The following is a 22,031-nucleotide window of genomic DNA, read 5'->3' as shown; positions in this document are numbered from 1 at the left end:
GGAATATGAAAACTAAACCCAAACACCTCTACAAATGGGGCTGTTATTCTCCTCCAAAATCAAGGTGGACTTTGCATGAGATTCCCACCAACCCACTATCAAATTGGTCAAGAATCACAGAATACTTTTGCTGAAAAGAGCCATTTGAAGTGATCTGGTCTGATCTGCCACTTAAAGCGGGGTCATTCAAAATGCTACAAAAGAAATTCTATCACTAATAGTGCATGTAAGTAATTCAGGAGAATCACAAAAATACAAACACAAGAAATAGAATGAATGCAACTTTATCAAACTGCAATTTTCAAATCAAATTTGATGAACAAAATCTCACGTCTGCTTGGCCACGTGCCCTCATTTTAATCTCCCTGTCTCCAGTAACTGGTCTGAGCATTCTAGGAGTCAGTGGACAGACGAATATCAATACGTTCTCTGTGTGTGCTGGACATAAAAAGGAGAAATGAATTCAGTGTTCCTCCATGGCTTATTTCACCACATGAATGATGAGAGAAATAGCACAGGATTGTACACGGTCACAAAGCTATGCACAGCCTCTGAAGCGTGAACACGTATCTACAACCACACATCCTGTTGTGTGTCATTCCATTTCAAAAATAATGCCTGAAAGGAGGAAAGTCTCCAGAACCATGAGGTTTTGCCATAAGAAAACCCAGTGCAGTCGTGGGAGTAAACAAACCTCTCTAAGACACCAACAAAAGTTGTTGTGCCCATTCCTAATAGCCTGGAGCAGCATTTGAGAAGAAAGCTTTTCTCTGGCCATGGGGAGGATTCCTTAAAATGTGAAGAAAACTTCATATACACCAATTTTTACACAGTCCCACCAGTAACATGTTAGAAGATTAACACCCAAGAAAACCCCCAAAACCCAACTCTTAAAAATGCAGAAAATTTATCACAGTAAACCTGATTTTTTTCCCTATTTAAATACAGCTTTCTATAACATAATGATTCATATTACTGCAGTACACAGCAACTTCAGACACACATCTGGATCTGAGCCACCTGCTGTACACATGAAACAATGAGACAGTCCCTGTTCTGCGGAGTTGACTGTCACAGGGCAGGGACAATGGAAGGCCAGACACACACACACACACAAAAAAGGGGACCAATACTGGGCATCACAGGGAACAGCAGTCTCAGTACACACACATTACAAGTTCATCGGGGCCTTTTATAAGCAACACAAGGAGCAAGAGCTTTTGAAGAGGATAATAAGGCAGCACTGCAGCTGTTTACAGGGACCATTTCCCAAGTGTGAAAGGGTAGCAAAAGAGAAAGCACACAAGTGCTTTCCTGCCTTACGTTGCAGTCACAGTATAGACACATGCTAGGCTAACTGGAGGCAGAAGTCAACATCTTAATAGCAAATTAGAGATGGTAAAAATAGGTATGAAAAGCAAAGGCAGCTGGTTTTGTAGCTCAATGCAACAGAGGAACTAGCAGTTTTAGGAACAAAGCAGTAGACCAAAGAATGAGCTCTGCACTGTTCAGAGGAGCACTTTGAATAGGACAGGGTTACATGCCAAGCATACAAAGATGCAAGATGATGCAAACCTTAGGGAAGTACATTCCTCCCTCCATGTTTTGCTTCTGTTTTCCATTTCCAAGAATAAATGTACAGTCCAACAACTACAGCCACTCTGAAAAAATCAACTGCTTTGAAAATTAAAAAATACAGTCTCTGCAGCCAATCTGCTCAGAGTTGCTGTAGAGCTGAGACAAGTCACTATTTCAGAAAGAAATCTGGCCACCTGCTGCTCTAAGCAGAGAAGGTGGTGTACATGTAAAATCACGCTTTCTCTGAAATAACAACTGATATTACGAGGAAACACAGACCAGACTGGGAAAAATATGCATTAATTCCAAATGGTGCAGTTATGCTGAACTGAACTGTACACGGTTGGCTAGCAGTCTTCACTCCATTGTCAGAGGTTTGCTCATCTTAAAAAATCACTTCATATTATTCCTGATGAACAAACTTCTACAGACACTTTAGACCTGTGGCTTCCTTTCAAGTCAGAGGGTAGATATCAGTAAGGCTGGGGCATCGCAAAACCTCAGGCATTAACCAAAAAAAGGTTGCATGAGTTATTACAGAAGGATGAAACACCTACAGAACGAAAGGTTCCTACTACAGAAAGAACAGCACGTTCTAACCCAATAAAAGCAATCACCGAGTTATCCTAGAGCACGCTAGAAATGACATCAGTCTATGCCAATGACAAAGTGTAAATTTTAAGCAACTGCTCTTAATGCAGCTGAGCCACCATGGCTGAAGAGAAGACACTGCTCCATTGCATCTGTCTTTAACAGGGTTGTCCCACTGTGTTCAAAATGTGAGGTCAGATTTGGCTGCTGCGTCTTTGCATAAAGGGGGAGAACTAGCCCAGATAATAAAACCAACAGTCCAGAGAAAAAAATGCCTCATTTTACCTGAACATGCTGCTGAATCTGGCAAGAGCTGTCAGGGAACACACAGAACCCTTCAAAAATACACATCGTTTATTACACTGGGACTGTACTTCGTGTTGCACAATCCAAGCTTTTGTTTCAAGCAAGAAATTGTTTTCTAAATATTTTGTCACCATGACAGTCTAGCCTTGACTCAAATTCTGCCCTTGGTTACTCCAGAAAAGCCCCGTGAAGTCAGCTGTGTTGTACAGCTCGTGGTTGTGTCCTGGGCTGCTGGGAAGGCTCACCTGGCCATGCAGCCACCGGTGTCCCCTCGGCCCTCTGTGCTCAGCATGGCTCTCGCAGCCCAACCTGCTGCCTACCACAAACTGAGATCCGTGTGAAGAAACTGCATCACAGAGCAAGAGGAAGACAGTTTTGCAACTATGAAATACTAAACATCTTCCCAACAGGTTCAGCTTGAACCAAGGAGTACAGGCAAGACAAAACCCATTCCCAAGACAGCAGAATGAAGTATTTTAAACACAAGAGAGAAAATAAGACGTAGAAAAACATCCTGGTTTTGAGGGCCCTGTTCCAAGTAAAAACATGTCTTTCAGGGACATTAATCTGGCAAACTAAATCTGAGCAGACACAGCCTAAGTCCCCAGCACAGCCCCACAGAGAGCAGTGGAGCATTTCCGTGTGACTCAGGAAGCCCAGCGAACACTTTCTGCAGAACAAGATCAACAGGGTGTTTATATACAGCAGCTGCGTCATGTGAACGGGTGGTTTTAGTTTGTGAAATGAATGTTTGCATTGTCGTTAAAAAAAAAAAAAAAAAACACACAACACCAAACCGAAAAAACACCCTCTATTCCACACTTACAAGTTTCCAACATTAAAAACATAGCAGGGGAAGGAAGTACTTCAGCAGCCAAAATTTACAAATTCTTACCATAACTTTGGCGCAGTAAACTTCTCCAGTGTCACAAAGGCCTATTCTTCAGGGGGCTTGGTTGCCTTTTTTTTCAGAAGGACTAATCCACATGTGAAGGCTATTAAAGAACACACAAAATACCAACAGAAGTACAAACATGCATATTGTGTGTGTGTGTTTTCCAAGATTTATCTGTTTTTCCTTACACAGATACTCCAGAACAGCCTGAAGGCAGGTATTCCTGCTTTCTCTCTTTTTATTAATGAAGCTCAGTAAGCTTTTTCCTTTCCCTGAAAAATGACAATGCTGCTTTATTTAATTCATTCAAACCAGTGACAGAGATTCATCCTCTTGAGTTGCACTCAGCAGCCAGGCTTCAGGAATTTAACAAAGAATGATGACTTTAATACAGAGGGGTTTTGTTTGTTAGTTTGACTAGAAAAGAAATTCCTCACAGTAACCTTTTAATTGTTTGAGAGGCACCTTACTAGAATCTCAAAGAAAACACTAATACTCTAAGTTACACTTGGCATTTCTGCACAGCAAAACAAAGCCAAGCTCTGAAAGTCAGCATTTTCTCCTCTTATTATCTGAAACTACATAAAAGCCTTAACACAGATTTGAAAGAAACGTAACAGAAAATTCTGCCTGATCTAAGTACATAGAACTAAATTTATCTTTCACTTTCCAAAACACTGCTTAGAGACTGGGCATTTAGAGTTCTATTCACTAGCTAGAAAAAAAAGCCAAATGGTACATTTTAAAAAACTGACTTTGAAATATTGTTATGAGAACAGGGACAAGCTATGTAAACCCTAAAATTCTGTGGGTCTTTGTATTCACGATTACTGTCGCAAACTAAAAGGCTCATATTCCCTACTAAGCAAACATTTACAATTAAATCCATTCTGCACAAAGCATTTGCATTTTGAGATAGAACAGTCAGTTGTTCAGCTGCTGTGATTTAGATGGATTGGTTCATTATTGCTGCAGTTCGTTTTCAGCTACACTGTATAACAAAGGGGTGCCAATGTAGTCGTGAATGGCTTTAAAGCTAAGTATGCTGGTATTCTTCCTGATGATGTAATTTAACTATCTCCCCGTCTCCCAGATCAAGATATCTTGACTTTACAGGCTAAACTTCAGCAGAAACGACAGAAACAAGCTGTCACAACAGTGTTCAATGGGCAGTATAGAGATACTGCAAGTCAGCTGGAGGCTGTTGCTGGCAAGTTTGCAGTGATTTTCCACAACCAAAAAAGCAATTTTTCCCCAATTCTTATTTAGAATAAATACTTTTGGTATCATGCAAGTAATAAGGCAACTTTGACTTCCACACCAAGAGATACATCAGTTATGTACCTTTCAATGTTCCTCCTACAGTAAAATGAACCTTTACCAGAAAAGAAGACCAGAATTACAGTTATCCCTGATGCAAAGAAAATTTCAAAATGAAAAAGTCAAATACTATCCTACTCCTTCACTGCCTGAAGTGTAACACAAAGGCAGTATTAAAGTCACATATTTCATTCTTAATTAGATTAAACAGAGGGATTAAAGGGAGAGCACGACTTCTTACACAGGCAAACAGTGATAACACAATAGAGTTTTCAACCGTTTTAAACTAAGGGAGAAGATTTAGATTAGATGGTAGGAAGAAATTCTTTAGTGTGGTGGTGGGGAAGCCCTGGAACAAGTTGCCCAGAGAAGCTGTGGATGTCCCAGCCCTGAAAGTGTTTGAGGCCAGGCTGGACGGGGCTTGGAGCAACCTGGTCCAGTGGAAGGTGTTCCTGCCCGTGGCAGGGGTGTTGAACTAGGTGATATTTAAGGTCCATACCAACTCAATCCACTATACGATTAAAGCAGCAAAACCATTTTTCTATTAACAACGAAGTAAAAAGGGAGGATTTCTTTTTAAAAAAATTCATGGAAATAAAGAAACATGACGATTGGTGATGTTCAGCCCCCTCAGAGTAAAGCACAGCTTTCTCCACACACTGCCCGAGTAGCACAAAGAACACTTCCCCACAGAGCAACCTCATTAGTGAATCTGTAATGGCAAAGGACTCTTATCCAATGTCCAGAAATCAGTTTCCACCTATAAAACTACTTCCAAGCCCCACAACCAGCACTGACTCCGTGCATAAACTTGCAGTAGAATAATAAACATTTAAACCAACGCAACTACACGATTCAGTCAAGTCTTGAATTAGGAAATACCTGCCTTTTCTTTCCTCCATGTTCCCAAAATTTCATTCTAATTAGTGAACATAGAAAGGGAAGGGGACTGCATGATTGAAAGTTAAAAACAAACAAACAAACAAACAAAAACAAACAAACAAAAAACACACAACAAACATAAAACCCCCTACGTTGTAAACAGAGAAAACACTGTTACTTAGTTAAAGGATTGCTATTTATTCCAGGTTTATTGACCACAGACAGGCACAGGGATACGTATGACGTGCGTAAAAACACCAGTCCAGACAATCCACGCCTGGAAGCCCCTGAAAAGCAAGCAGCAAATACAAGGTCATATTCCCACTTTGCAGCTCTGAAGAGGCCTGACAATGGATTCTGAGCTGCTTAACAGGTTGTTCAAGGGTGCAGCTTTTTACTAAGACTTCAGCTGTGAAGCTCCAACTTAGGAATAACAACAAAAATATATAAAATTGTGGGTACACCCTTGTAATTCAAGGCATAAACCCTACCTAGTGCAAATATTTTCCACAGCAGTGTAACTACATCATTTTGAAAATGCAGCACTACATTGGCAGTTGTGATCTGGCACATACAAAGGCTCATATAGAACACATGGAAAAAAAATTTTCACTAAGTACGTTTTCTCTTAAATCTTAAGATTTAATTTAAGTCTGAGGAATAAGAAAAGCAGTTCAAATATAATTTCATTTTGATGTTTCCATTAAATATTAGACCGGTCAAGCCTCTTGCAGACAAGAAATTTATTTTTCATATTGCTTGCTTTCTGAAGCGTAATCAGGATGTATTTTGTGACCCCCAGATCCTTTGACACAACTGCAGAAATAGTGGGGTATACTGCTAAGGTTAAGCAGTTAGAAAAATAATACCACACATCATAAGTGATTTTAAATCCTCCATTTTTTGATGTTTTTTGTTACAAGAATTTCAACAGCCCATTTTCTTCTGCTTAGTCTAAATTTGAAGCAGGCACTCAGCTTATCTTTTTCAGTTTTTCTCAACACCATGAGGATTAGCAAAGCTTCTCTGCTTCATGAAGAAAAAGGGGCAAAACTTTCAAAATCGTGTGATTTCTACATGTGGAAACTGATTTATAAAGCCACCATAAACGTTAAGGGCTGCACTTACAATCTGAAAATTAGTAAGCTGCGCTGACCTCCATCAGCACCTGAAGTCCACTCAAGTAACACCAGCATCAATCTCTTGAGTTAGACTTTCTATCAGCATAACAACGCTTGTCTTGAAGACCCCTCCTACGGAGACAGGCTGAGAGAGCTGGGGCTGTTCAGCTCGGAGGAGACTCTGGGGAGACTTTATTGCTGCCTTTTGATACATAATGGGGGATTTTAAGAAAGACTCAGGGAGGCTTTGTACCAGGGCCTAAAGTGACAGACAAGGGGTTATGGCTTTAAAGTGCAGGAGAATAGTTTTAGACTACATAAGGAAGAAATTTTTCACTGTGAAGGCCCTGGCACTATGAAGGTTTCTCTGAGAAGCTGCAGATGCCCCATCCCTGGAACTGTTCAAGGCCAGGCTGGATGGGGCTTTGAGCAACCTGGTCTAGTGGAGGGTGTCCCTGCTCATGGCACAGAGGTTGGACTCATGATCTTTAAAGGTCCCTTCCAACCCAAACCATTCTAAGGCTGGAGCTCCCTCCCAAAGGAGGCCATGGTTCACCACCAACACAGAGCCCACTTCTCTGACATGCACGTTCTGTGGTTCTCACTAAAGGTACATTAGCAAAGCACAGGCAGAGGAGACTGATTTGACAGCCCCAGAAATGACTCAGATCTGCCCTCAGTCTCAGTGCGAACACGAAATACCACTGCAGTCATGCAGAGAACCACTGACCCCAAGGGTTATTTCTACATGCAGATCACTGAAGGCCTGGGCTTTGGACAGCACTTCAAAACACGCTCCCCCAAGTTACCCAAGAGACTCAGGGAAACAGTAACTGACTTGCCCACAGTCCGTGATGATTGTTTACCTCAGTTGTCCTCAAACATGACCATGCACTTTTGAATAAATTGACAAATTTCACAATCTTGTTTGATCAGCTATCTTTTTCACATTTTTGGCTCAACTTGAAGAGGTGGGAGAATATCCCAGAGGTCCACAACATGCTTTCCAACTGCACTCAAAGTCAGTCTTCATTATTTCCCCCTTTCAGTTGCAGTAAGTATTTCTCACAAAAACACACTACTTCACACCTAATATGGTGCTATTCTTTCTCCATTCTTTTTCTTCCTCTTTCCTCACATAGTTTCCTGGTTTTTGTTCCCTCTTCAAGAGGTACATTGTACCTACAACATAATGCATCTGAAAATAATAATCCCTCCTCTGTCTTCCCCCCACGAGAGATGACTTCTTAAACAAGATTTAACTCATTTTTTTTGACTTAGCAAACCAGTTACTCCAATGTGTAAAGGGGGGAAAAACCCACATGGCTCACGGATGTTTGTTTGGTTTTTACAATGCTCTGTCTTTTAAAATACATTAAAATTAGATGTTGAAATATTACGCAAATCCTTTTTTTTTTTCCAATATATGTCAAGATTTGTTTCCTAAATGAATCTGACACCAAACATCACTCCACTATTTAAGAAAATGATTAGTACCATAAAAAGCATATAAAATCAGAGACAGCACATGTCAGTCACCACGTACTGCTCTAAGAGCATCACAGTCCTCACCAGCTTTTTCAGATGGTGAAGTCTCAGGTTACAAGTGCTATCCCAGAGCAAGTTTGGGCAGGTGAAGCCACACGCTCAGGCAAGGAGTGCAACTGATGGTGCTCCGGCAGTGGGAGCACCACCAGTTGGAAGGGAAGGAACCTTCTGGCACCCACACAGGGGCTGCAGGGGAAGACGTTTGCAAGTGAGGACAAGGCGCCAAATTTAAAATGCACGGCACAGCACCTGGCCTAAAACCACTCCTGCAAGAACAACGAGCAAGCTTTATTCCCTCGCTCTCTCTTTACCTCAGAATAGCATACTCACTCAGTACTTCTTTCTTCCTACATCCAAACCTGATGACTTTTCAATATGCCTACTGAGAGAAAGAAAAGAACAGAAAACATAGACAACCTTTTTGGGTTTTTTTTGCACTGGTCTACCTCCCCTTCCCTTCTTGAAAAGCAAGGAACCATGAAAAAGAGGATCAAAGCCAATACAGATGCTTTCTGCATGATCCACTGTATCAAGCATTCCAAGGCTTGCTTTTACAGGGCTTGCAACGTCCCAGATCCCTCATTCTCCAATCCCTTTTAACAAGTAACATTAATTTATGACGCTCTCCCAGTCTTAGAGGTAAAATTGAGACCTAGTTTGTTTCGCTTCTGATGTACAGTAAAACAGAATATGAAAGTAAACTTCCAGGACTGACATAAATAATGTGGGCACCATCAACATCTGAGCTCTTCCTCTTTGCCATTCAAAGTGAGAGTGTTTAGTGTCACTCACATCTAAGTTCCAGACAGTCAGTTTACAAACACTGAGAAAAACATCTAACCTAGCATCACTTCCCTAAAGAACTGAAAGTATTTTATGAAAATGTTGGAATAAAGACTTCCTGGGAGTAATTTTTAGAGAAAAAAAAAGAAACATTTGGACTTCTACCTTCAAAAATGTGAAGCTTGTGTTTAATTGGCTTAATGAAAAAAAGTTCTGGAAGAAAGACTTATCTGAAAGGACACCGGAAAGTAACAAAGACAGTCAAAGACAAGTAGTCCACTCTGTAAAAGGAAGATGAGCAATCTCTAGGCTACGCTCTTTCAAAGATGAGGTTCAGTATTGTTAGACTGTACCAGCTGAGTCTCAGCTTCTGACTTCCCTGTCATCCAAAGCAGACTTTTTACAGTACACTGGATCCAGCCTGTTTCCTATGATCTCTCCACAAATAATTCCATCAGATGAGATTACCCTCCAAAAGTCTAGCTGACTAGCCATTATCAGCTCATATTTCTCCAGATGTTTTGTGATCTCATCCTTTCTTAATGTCTCTAGCATCTTGCCTACCACCAAGGTCAGATTTATTGGTTGACGATTTCCTGGTTCCTCCCCAGTCCCCTTTTCCCAGAACAGGACAAGCAAAATGAAAGCAACCAAGAGCAAGCATTGCAAAACTATTGCCCCTTGTGTCGAAAAAGAGACACACAAGGAAAACCACAAACTGACACAGCTTATCTTTTGTTTCCAATAAGAAGAGCAACAGATTTCCCTATAAACCCAACCCTTCAGCTCTAGAAATAGCATCAGCTTCTTTCACTCTGTCACAAACTTCCCCGCTCCATTCTTTGTCCAGCCCCTATCTTGTTTCTTACCTTTCCATTCCCCCCAGTTTTTCCTCTGAAGCAGCTGTGCCCTCTATAGCTGGCATCTTCAGAGTTCAGATGGCTCTTAGGATCCTTTGTATCAAGTGCCACAGCCATTCCTTTGAAATACCATGAAAGCCAGACGATCCTCGAACTAATCTGAACCTCGAGGGTTCTGGCTACACAGGTCATCAAGACAGCGCATCGCTACATCCCAGGGACAGACAGATGCCAAGATAAAAAACAAAAAAACACCCCAAAATAAAACACACACACACACATACATACACATAGAAAAAGAGGTAGGGAACATGGTGAGAACAGAAAAGAGAGAAGAAAGAAGAGGTGAAGAAAAACAGCAACACAAGAGACCCCCCCTCAACCTGGCTTAAAAACTATCTTGTAAGATCCTGTTTTGATTCATACTAACAGAATACTGAAAGTATGAACCTGTGCTCAAAATAACAAAGCTGAAGTTCACCATCTGTGCTATTCTGTCAGAGAAAGTTAAAAGATCAACAATCAGCGTTCAATTCCTGGTTTTTATTTTATATATGGATCCTGCATTCATTTTTTGCAATGAAGCTATAGGAAGACAAATCACAAGGGACTACTGGTTATGTATTTGATTGTCCGTATCCCTCCATGCACTACAGAAATAATTATTTAACAACAAATAAAAAAAACTGAACAAACAAAAAAAAAGTATTATTTCCAGAAGTGAAGTAAGTATTTTTTGTATAATTTCTCATTTAAGGGCTTCTACTCATTTTGATCAGTTTGTAAGCCAGAGACTCAATCAGTCAAATAGTTTTATCTGCCTGGAGTCCACAAAAGCTGACATTTGGAGAAAATGTTCTGGTTTTCACGGTTAAAATACTGTGTGTTGTTTACGTACTATTTAAAAACAAAATAGCTCTGCATTTCCTGCAAATTATTAATGGATGAATACACAGGTCTTTCCTGCACCTTATAATTGCTTCAGATTTCTCAGACTGAGAAATCAAGACTTCTATTTCCTTTTTCAAATGTCAATGTACATTTTTCCCTCCCCCTCTTTCCCTGCCTCCAAAACACTTCTTTTTTTCATACAAGTTTATGCCCTAATAAGAAAACCGGACATACTAGGGAGGACAGAGATGACAGAGTATCAAAACGCACAATCCCCCCTTTGTTAGCTGTGCAGAAAGACTTTAAAAAAAAAAAAAAAAAAAAAAAAAAAAAAAAAAAAAAAAAAAAAAAAAAAAAAAAAAAAAACAGGATGAAGACCGAAGACAATAGAAGGACCTTTATAAACAGGGACTAGAGCAGAATGATGCAAGAAATCCAGTGAGATCTTTAAAACGGATCAGTAAAGCAAGCAAAATACACTTGGGCACACCTCTGTTATCCAAAAACTTCCACACACACAACCAAAATTAAGGATACTCATGACATACATTCAGAAAACCTATAATCTCAGAGCTCAACAAGCAGCAATTTGGGCAGATAATTTTCTCCTTCTCCCCTCATATTCAATCACAATTATGGCACCTCTGGGTCAAACCATTTCCCCCATCCTTTCCCACTAAACAAACCTTCAGCATAACACAGACAAGGAGGACGTACTCTGGATGTACACGTACAACACACCAAGCCCACGTCTGAGTTCCTTCACACTTCCTATGTGTGTGCTGGAACAGTTCAGCTGTGCAGTTACACAAAGAGTGGTCAGAAACTACTTCACACCAGAGTCTGTTGCCTCGCTGTGATTTGAGTAACATGCACCAAGCACTGCCAATGGGGGAAAGGGCGGGGGGGGAAGATGTTCATTCATGAATCCTTCTGTCTCTGCCTGGTTGAGGTTAGACATGTCATGGACATGACTCTGGTCCCTGCACAAACAAACATCTGCAGTACTGGAAGTAGAGCTTCCTTTAAGCAACTGACTTACAGAACTGCCAAGAGCTCTCAGCCAGGCAGCGATGTTTAATTCCATTTCTCTATTTGTATTTTTAATCTTGGAAACAAAACCAGAAATGTAAAGCATGCTGACAGAAGAAAACTACCCTACAGTTCTAGAAAGCCCTGCTATTTCCCTGCCAGGCCAAAACACCTGCTCCTGCTAATGATGGCTTTCTGCTTACTTACACCTGCCATCCAGAAGGGCTCCAGAGCACTTCGCTGCCTGATTTATACATACACAAATCATTAAAAGCACCAAAATTAAGCCACTGCTGGGGTGAGATGTAGCAACTGCTTAACTGCACACAGCCATGCTGTTCAACGGCTCGGGATGTGAACTAAGAGGCACCACATCCAACCAAAGCTATGGGGAACGTTAGAACATCATTGCCCAACCTGGATTCCGGACAGTCACTACCTAAAATATTTGCATGGGGAAAGAGCTAAGATCTTTAAAGAACACTTGCAGTGCAACCTTTGGTTTTATAAATGATCCAAAAGACAAACAATATATGTTTCCTATATCTAAAAATCCCCCTTTAGCAGTCCCTCCCTGCAGTAATTACTGTTTACGCCTTGACTTCAGAAGCTCACAGTATCAGACATCAGTTTTGGAAACATCCTGTGGTTGAAGCACTTGATCTGGCAGAGCCAGCAAACTGATAGGGTCAGGCAGTAAGTGTAGATTATTCAAAAAAAAAAAAAAGGATCCTTTACAAAACACACATAGAAGTGGATCAGTTACCCCCCGACTCAGACCCAGCCAAAAGAACTGAATTTGTCAATTGATTCCAAAACAGCTACAAAAACTAAGAGAGTAACAGAGCTGAGACGCTGGCAGGCTGAGGAGAAGATACAGCACTGCCTTCTAAAAACCTCCTCATACGGATAGCGCTGAATTAATAGTTGCAAAGTCAATGAGCGGAATGAAATAGGTGTCGCTCCACATACCAAGAGGGTAAAAAGGCATTGGGAAATAGGCTAAAAAGATTAGGAAACCTGGCATCCAAAAAATGCCAAGACACGTTTAACAGTTTGGGCGTTTGGGCACAAATTTGCTGTATCAAATACGCAGAACGTGCAGAGCAACATTTTGGAAATAGAAATGTGTTCGGCAAATAATCTCATCATATTATCAGCAAACTATAAGAGATAATAATCTGTTTCTCTAAGGCAATTAAAGAAAAAAAAAAAGTCAGATCAGGATATCTGGGCATATTTTACTGAAATCTCCTCCAGAGGTCTCCTTACTTGAAAGTAGCTTTACCATAATCCTAGAAACAACAGAAATTCAGTTCTCAAAAGTAAACACAGAGAAGCTTGAAACACAACTTGACTGTTTCAGAGTTTCAGACACATCTGCTCTGAACCATCCTGACAGTACCTTTCTCATACTTTCTAAAGTAAATGTTTCTCCCAGATTTTTTTACAGTGTTCCTCAAAATATTTTTTTTTTTTTAAATTACAGATAAGTGCAGGAAGAATTGTAACAATAGGTGGCTAAAAACCCTCAGTCTAAAAACATTGTTTAAACTAATAAAATCTCTCCTTGATTTGAAGAGTTTCTAGATTCATAAATGGTAATGGGAAGCGTAATTCTGTGTTTCTTTCTCCTGTTTAATCCAAACACAGCATAATTCTCAAATACTTTGTCAGAACAAGGCAGCCTGGGTACACCAGAATTACTGAATGAGCTATTTAAGCTAATGAGTGCAAAGAGGTTTTCAACTGAAATAAACCGGAACAACAACAACAACCCCACCCCACACACACAAAAAAACCCAAAAAACAAAGAAAAAGCAAAACCAAACCAAAAAAAAACCTTAATCAAAACGTTTGTACATCAAGCATCAAACAATTTGTTAAACTACACTGCATATCCAGCTATTAGAAATATACACTTCCACCCTTTTAAAACACAGATAATCAACATGTTTTCTAAATGCTTAGGTATTTCTTACTATTGCAGAAGAGCCATCAGCCTTTATCCAGGTTACAATAACGTATTTATAATTTCTTCCATAAATAATTATGCTACACCTTTGCACCTTCAGGCAAGTTGTTGCAAACCCTCTAGAAAAATCCTGAGTCTGCAGAACCATGGAAGCTTCCCCACTGTTGGAGCACACAGATTCTGTTGTTGGTCCAAAAAAAATGACGCTGTTATGGAAAGTACCTATCACTGCTCTCTCCTTTCCAAGGAATGATAGTAGAATACAAAGACACAGGTAAGTCAGGTACCATATAGGATTAATGCTGTGGTACTTGAAAATGAACACCTCCCCAAAAAAGAACAAACTCACTGTTTGGGGAAGAAAACATTTAAGAATGTAAACGCCTAATGGTACATGTGACAGTTTTATCAGTTTTGCCACTCTGTCAAGAATAAAGACTTGTTATAAAAATCAAATGTCATTAGTGGCATAACAGAAATGCACAGAGTGCACAAACTCGAGGTTATTCTTCCCGTCCAGGACACTGGTACCAAGAGCAGTTCAGACACAGACAAAATAGCACATTCTCTAGCAAGTCTCTGCAAGAGCACAGCACTGCTCACAAAGTACAGACGTATTTTTCACTGTTCAAAAAACATTCACCTTAATCCTCCCTTCAAACACAAAAAGAAAAGCTACAGGCCTAAATATAAAGCAAAATTATTTGCTTCAGTTTAACCTCGAACACTAAGAAGCATCTCCTTCAGCTGCTATCTCTATCATTTTCAAAGCAGTTTTCAGTGAAAACACACGCACACACAAAGAAAACCCCTTGTACGTGCATTTTCTAAAACTTGAAAGAAAGTCACACGCACTCCTTGTATTCCCACTAGGGTGAAGGGGAAAATAATGGATTATTTGAAGACATGCTGCTGAACACCAGATCATTGCACAGGAGACAGTCAATCCACTGTCTGGGAGGGAAGAGTCACTTACCTCGTTTGTGAAGCCAGCCTTCCTTCACTATTGCTACTTCATTCATAATGGCAGGAATGTCTCTTGAAAAACCAGTTTATGCCAAAAGATCACTCTGTTGAAATTCCTGAACTCCAGCAGAAGGCTCCACAAGGAGAATGAGGGCTTTTCCTCTGCTTTTCTCCTTCCCAGCTATTTCTAAAAGAATCAAAGAAGAGTACACCATCATCTCAAAGCACGTCACAGATGTACAGTAAGGGATACATCAGGGATTAGCTTTCATTGCTGGGGTGTTGGTTTGGGATATTTTTGTTTTATTATTATTAAAAATTCTAAACAAAGGCTTAGCTTTTCACAAGGATTTTTCTATCTCGGTGGAGGTGGAGGTGCCAAGATATGCTCCTGCTGAAGTCCTGCTTCTTCCCTGAGTAGGTTGATCACAGGCAGACTCACAACATTATCAGACTGAACTGCAGGTGGATTCAAGAACCTTACCTAGTAGACCTCCATCTCTGCAACACCACCTCACTCTTTACAACAATAAAAATTCTGAAATTTCACAAAGTCCAGTTTTCAATATTTCCTGGTAAGGAAGACTCCCAGAACTCCTTCTGGAAGTTTCTTTACAGTCAGTATTATAGCACTACATTAACCAGCACATGGTGTATTTTAGAGATAAACCTTTGACAGTAAATATTCCTATGCTGCTTCAGATTTTCTTACCTTCAGCATCATCCCATTAATCCCACTCAAATCTATTGGATTCCCCAAAAGGCATCTTCTCTACCTTTGTAATTTCTACCTCTCCAAGACGTACACAAACAACTACAGATAAGCTCATATACCTTTCTGTTATCCTAAATCAGCCCTTATAGCACCCTAATCAATTTTATTGCTCTTCCCTAACAGCGCTGCAGTTTGCTGTTGTCTTTCTCACACTGAAATACACCCAAGTGCAACTTGGGATTTTTACCCCTCTGCTTTACGAGACGAAGTCCCTACCTAAGTAGCTCAGAATTGCTATATCTGATTGAAAATGTGCCTTGCTCATGGCTGACTACCACAGAAATGTTCTGTGCATTTCTCTCCCTCATTCAAAGTAATCTCTTCCCAAATGCATTAGCTTTTATTATTCTTCTAAATTGAATCTGATTATTTTCCTGCTTATGGCACAAATGTTCCCTGTTTTTCTTTAATGTCTTCTGTGCTCTCTGGAGTGTCCATGCTGCCATTCAATTTGGTATTACTTGAGTGATCAAAAAGCCTAATTGGTGACAAATTCCCAGCAGTAACCAACAAGTTTAATAAAACAAAACCCAGGAACACTTGCAACCTGCCACCAAAGAACTGGCTTTTACTGGAGCCTCTCTCCAACTACAGACATCACATTCCTATCTAACAAATATACACCGTCTCTGCATGCATTTGGCACGCGTGCATCAATTATCTCTGAGCATGCAGGTGATAGCCATCCATCAGAAACTAGATTAAAAAGCAACTAATTCCCCATAACTCACCAAAACATAACACTGGATGGAAGAAACAGGTGGTCAAAATGAATCCAACCTAGAACTAAAACCCCAGCAGGGGCTGAGGACTCTGTACCATACATCACAGTGCTCTGAAACAGGCAGCCTTCAACATACAGAGCTCAAATTTGAACAAGCTCCATCACTGCCAGTAGAAATGGATAGGGAGAAAGTCACTCCCTTGACACTTTGTTTATGAACCTACACTGTTTATTATTATTCCTCATCTTTTCCAGTTACCACTATGTTTTCTAGCTCTCCCCAGAAACAAGGTGGGTTTGGGGTTTTTTCCCAAATTACAAATCTGCCAATCTCACTAGTCGTAATTATCACCTCCATGAACAGATGTTTACATGAAGGAGGGAACACACTCCTAAAATTACATTGGAACAAGTCACACGTAAGAATTCATTAATTTAATAAATAAATATGAGAACACAATACGCTGCAGAATAGAGACCAGTAATCCAGAGCTGCCGGAGTTACTTAGGAACAAACTCCTTTAGCCGTGGAGCACTTAGGACAGAACCTGAGGAACATGGCAGGCTTTCTTTCTCCTTTCAGAATGGCACGCACAACAGTCATGCAAGCTAGACTTGCTTGCTGATGTCAAGAGGTTATGCTGTTGATGCTTGGAGACTTCATCTGAGCATTGAGCAATTTGCAAAGCGTTGAACAAAACCCCTAAGATTATCACAACTTGCATATGGAAACGCAGCACCCAGGTGTGAAAGTTAACGCTTCTAACCTCGCGTCACAGAGCACAGGAACTGTGCAACCTCCCTCTGCACCTTGATTTCAACGATTTAGTGGCACTGGACAATTGATACCCTTTTCGATAACCATAGATAAAAAAGGAAGCTACAATCCAAAGTAGTCTGTAGAAAGGACAATCCTATTATTAAAAACAGAAAAAAAGCATAAAGGAGTAAAATTCCGCAATCTGCAACTAACTTACTCCAGGTTTTCCTGGGTTAACGCATGCCAGGATTACCACTTGGCAGCCTCCTGCTTGTCATCAGCTAAACTGTCATCTCATAATCTGAATCTGAATGACAACAGAGACAAAAAAGCAGATCAACAAAGAAACCCAAAGCTCAGAAGAACTGCTTTTTCTCCTCTGTGGTGTCCAAGCAGTTTGGACTGCCTTTTCCGCATAGTTTATACCCAAGAAACATCAGCCAACTGCAGTCCTACTCTCAGGGCTATGTCTTTACCTGCCCATCCTCTTCCAGGGAAGAGGGGCGGTAAAGTGGGTGGGGGTGTTGTAAAGAAGCCATGCACAGGTAGCATGGCACAACCAAGTGGGAAAACATCAAACATTCCCTGACACTAACCTGCAGCAGGGGTTCCATCTTGGTCCTTTAGTCAGCTCTGTAAGAGCACTTATTTCATAGGGGGAAACTTGAGCTATTTTTACTGTGAAGAGCTGGGGATCCCTTCTCACTGTCTAATAAGACGTCCATAGACACAGCTCCAACAGTAGCAAACCTGCTCTATCTCGTGCATTTTAAAACACACATTCAAGCTGTGCCTAATATATCTATTTTAGTAAAAGACGTTATTGAAGACAGTGGCAGCAAGCAAGAGGAATTTCTCGGAATAGAGGAGCAAGTTAACTATAGGTCAATGTACTACTGAAGATGCGTAAACCAGAGAAAGTTCCTTTTCCATAAAATCCTTAGAGGGGGAAAAAAAAAAAAAAAGGAACGATTACAGACCTCATTTATGGCCATCTAGGAATGGTTCCCAGTGAACAGAGGGCATCTGAGGTAAGTATGACCTGGCTGCTCCAGTTTGTGTCTGCACAGGACTGAATACTGTCAAAAGCTAAACAACCTGGCCTTTCTCTCAGCCTTCTCTTTGCTTGTTTTTCAAAGTGCATTTCTATAATACTTTTTTTAACACCAAAGTATTCCTCAAGCAGCTGAAGTGCAGTAAATCACAAACGGCATGACATCAGCATCGTATCATGGTGACGTTGGGTTTGCGTGTATATTAATTCCTTAAAGGTTATTAACTTCTTCATAAATAATGAGATAACTCACTTCCCTAGGCACTGCAGCAGCAAAACCTGCTCTAAGGAGTCAGTCAAACCAACCGCCCAAGAGAAGGTGGAGCAGAACCATCTTTTCCGTATTTGGGAGAGTCGCATTAGAGCTCATTCTCTTCTGTAAGTTATGCTCACCTTCTTTTGTCTCTACAAAATTAAGAGATGAATCTGTCCTCCTTGTTCTCTTTCCAGTATGAAATTTTATATTCGTTTCCACTCACACCCTAAAGCAGAGGAGGAAGAAAAGGAATTTTTCCATCATGCTGAAGCTGAAACTTAAGCTTTCAGGATACAGGAGCATCTATGGTAATCACCACATCTTCATGAGGGAGAGTAAGCAAGGGACTGAAAGAGAATCAGACTCATCAGTCTTGGTCCTGGCATGTCAGACTGAGTCCAGGCTGCTCTGGTTAGCCCAGATCAGAAAGCAGGTTACAGCAAAGCATTCTCTTGGGCTAATACTCTGCCTGTCACACCACCAGTTAACGATGCCCATTGCTTCGGCATGGCACGTTCCTGACACTCCCAGGACACCCCGAGTCCAAATGTGCTACACATCCTTACATGTTCTCCTAACGCACAGCAGCAGGACCAGCCAAAACAGGATCCAGCGGCCCACGTTTGCCTGCCGTGGCCACATGACACTGTCATGAGAGCAGACGAGACACAGGAACCGGACTGGGGCAGAGGGGGGTGTGTTTGGGCCCATTACATGGGATGCCATGAGCAAGCTACGCTCTCCTCCCCGTGTAAGCTCACAGCTGACAGCCAACTGCACCTAAACAGCACAGACACAACCAAGCTGGGCTCCAGCCAACGTTTCAAGTGGAGCGTACAGAGAGATGTCCCCACCAGGCTTTGACCAGCGAAGTACATCTCCTGGTTACGCAAATCCTGCCCTGGGTGTTTCACGGGAGCAGCAGTGATTCCAACGTGCTCAAGGCCCTCTGAGCCTGCAGCAGCTTTGCACCATGACCCAGTTACCAAATCTGGGCAGACAGCTTTCAAGGAAGCTTAGAAGGACCAGGTTGCTCCAGCATCTCAGCTTCCCTTACAAAAAGGCATTGTGGGCCACAACTTAGGTGTGGTCACCAGAATTTACTACTATATGTTGTGTGTCAAACGACATCACATCTGCTGGAATTGCATGGCAGCAAGTGCAGCTTATCACAAGGTTCAGAAAGGCTTCTCAGACACTAAGCTATAGGGAAAATGCCAACTGAAAAACAAAAATCTCTACAGTTACTTTTTTTTTTTTCAATCTGCTAGCCTAATCTAGATTTACAAAACCTAATTTGAAATATTTGCGCTCACATGTCTTTGCTGATCAATAAACAGGAGGTTAATGCTGTTCAGGTGAGGGGCCAGAGTTACGACATCCAGCTGTCCAAGCTGCAACCACAACTACAGTTTGACAGGACAAACTAAGCTGCCTATTTCAAAACTGAGTGATGGCAGAAAAGTAACTTCTTCATACCCCCCTGCAGCCTAGACAAAATCCTCTTTATGTTCCCAAACAAGAACAACTCCTCTTAGAGCTTATGCTCATATAATTTAGGAACTGTGCTGCTCAAAACTTCTGTACCAACCTGAGGTGCATTCAATCAAATTCCATTTTCAAGTATTTATAACATAAGTTTTGTTCTGCGCCCAAGGAAATAAAGTCAGTCATGAACCTATTTAATTGTTAATGTAATCATTTACAGGACATTTTTGTAAGACTGTAAGTGAATGCTGGAGCTAAAAGTGACTTGTGGACACTGGATCAATTCTTAAATTTGATTTACCACTGCTGTACACCAAAATCAGTTCTACAAACACCACACACAACACAAACTGTCCTACTTAAAAAAAAAATCAAAGGTAGTTCCACAGTGTCTTTAAATCTGTTAACTCAGACAAATGTTGTGGCTGTCATCGTGAAATTAACTACTACAGAAAAGTAATTACTAGTCATGTAGTATGTCAAATTTATTTACCAGCAAACAAATATTCTTCAGCATTAAGCATTAGTAACTCCCTTTTATAACTGTATTTTGAAATGTACATCCCTCCTGTGGTATGAATAAAACAAACAAACGCAAATCATGGATTTGCTTCTGATATGTTAGAGGTGGTACGAAAACAAAGCAAAATAGTTAAATACTTCCCCATGCTGGGTTGGGGGGGGCACACTGCCGATAAGGTGCAAGCTGTATTAGCATCAGCAGCATCCTGTCAGTAAAATGTATAAAAACCACCAGCACGTTTATATGCTCGATTATGTGTTTTACAAAAGAAACAGAAGCAAAAGTCCGACAAGTCTCTAAGAACATTTCGGCAACTGCAGAATTTCACCGGCGGGGGGGGGGGGGGGGGGGGGGGGGGGGGAAGGGCCGGGGGAGGCATCTGCAGACAGCTCTGCAAAAACAAAAAAAGAAAACAAAACCCCAAACCAACCAACCAAACAAAACCCCAAACAACAAACAAAAAAAAAAAAAAATCAAGTCCATAAGCGCTGCACAGCCACCTACACACGCCAAATGCCCACGGAGAGAATCACACCCCCGTCGACAAACACTCAGTGGTCCGCAAAGCGGAGCTGGGCTGAACAACGCGGCCGCAGAAGACAAGGGGAGAAAATGGGGGCGGGGGAGGTGGGAAAAGGCGAGGGGGGCGGGGGGGGCCTCGGCTAATTCGCTCGCCGCCGTTTCAGAAATAATACGAACCACCACCACCCCCCCCCAGCCGCCCCCACTGCCGTTTCCCCGGGGGATGCTCGGGCAGGGGCCGGGGCAGGCCCTAGGGGAGCCCCCCGCTCCGCCGCCCTCTCCCTCGCCGCATCCCGGGGGAGCCAACAGCTTCCTGTCCGCCCCGGGCCCGCCAGCAGGACGCGACCGCCCGCCCGGCCCGGGGGCCGCCCGCAGCCCGGCCCCCCGCGCCCCCCACCCCGCCCGGCCGTGTCCAGGGGGCGCCGGGGCAGCCCCCGGCCAGGGGAGGCGGAGGGAGGGCGGCCGCCCCCTCCCCGTGCTCTCCCGTCCCTCCCGGCCCCGCACAATGCGGCCGCGCCGAGCAGGCCCCGGCCCCGGCGCTTCCTTCCCCCAGCCCTTCCCTGCCGGGGAGCGGGTCACTTACATGGCTGGAGCCCCAGGAGGAGGCGGCGGCAGCAGGGGAAGGGAGCCGGGGAGGGAAGCAGGGGAAGGGGAGGGAAGGGGGGAGCGAGCTAGCGAGCCGAGCGGGGGAAGGGGGCGGCCGGCGAAGCGGGAGGGCTCTGCAGCGGGCGCCGAGCGAAGGCCTCACTGGGCTCCCGGCAGCCGCCGCCTCCTCCTCACCATCCCCGGGCGGCAGGGCGGCTCCTCCTCCCCCTCTCGCAGGCGCTCGGCCCGTGGGGTTTGCTCGCACGCCCGCTCCGGCTGCCGGCTCGCCTTCGCCGCCGCTCCGCCCTGCGAGGCCGCCCCTCGCCTCGCTCCGCCGCCGCCTCCCCCCGCGCCCCCGGCCGCGCTCCCGCCGCCCGGGCCGGGCTTGTCCCGCACGCGTGTCCGCGGCGCTCGCTCACATCCTCCGCGGAGCCGCTTCCCGCCCGTGCCGAGGGGCCGCTCCGCTCCGCGCCGCTCTCCGCTCGGGGTCCGGGGCCTCGCCGCCCTCCGAGCTCCCTCAGCGCGGCGGGGCAGCGCCCGCCGGCCCGGCCCCCTCCGCCCACCCGCCGGCCCGGCCCCAGGCCCCGGGGGCGGTG

The 22,031-nt window shown here is 43.0% G+C and overlaps 1 protein-coding gene across 3 annotated transcripts in view; it reads right to left on the bottom strand.

Moving 5' to 3' along the window:
• Positions 1-21,475, bottom strand: part of AKT1 (AKT serine/threonine kinase 1) — a 74,299-nt gene extending 52,824 nt beyond the window's left edge. The window contains exons 1-2 of one of the 3 annotated variants that reach the window (XM_027901635.1): positions 21,434-21,475; positions 14,759-14,935 (exon numbers count right to left, since the gene is read on the bottom strand). In XM_027901635.1, the coding sequence (XP_027757436.1) occupies positions 14,759-14,804 (46 nt within the window). In that variant the 5' untranslated portion in view covers positions 14,805-14,935; positions 21,434-21,475. Of the gene's footprint in view, positions 1-9,803; positions 9,805-9,893; positions 10,092-14,758; positions 14,936-18,454; positions 18,779-21,433 lie in introns of those variants that run through there. The other 2 variants (XM_027901636.1, XM_027901637.1) reach the window with 2 other exon arrangements.
• Positions 21,476-22,031: the final 556 nt, after the last annotated feature.

This window comes from Empidonax traillii, unplaced genomic scaffold (genome assembly GCF_003031625.1).
Source record: "Empidonax traillii isolate 1590-97213 ecotype Southwest subspecies unplaced genomic scaffold, ASM303162v1 scaffold803:size405832, whole genome shotgun sequence".
Classification (NCBI taxonomy): domain Eukaryota; kingdom Metazoa; phylum Chordata; class Aves; order Passeriformes; family Tyrannidae; genus Empidonax; species Empidonax traillii.
This window is presented reverse-complemented; position numbering and strand designations above follow the sequence as displayed.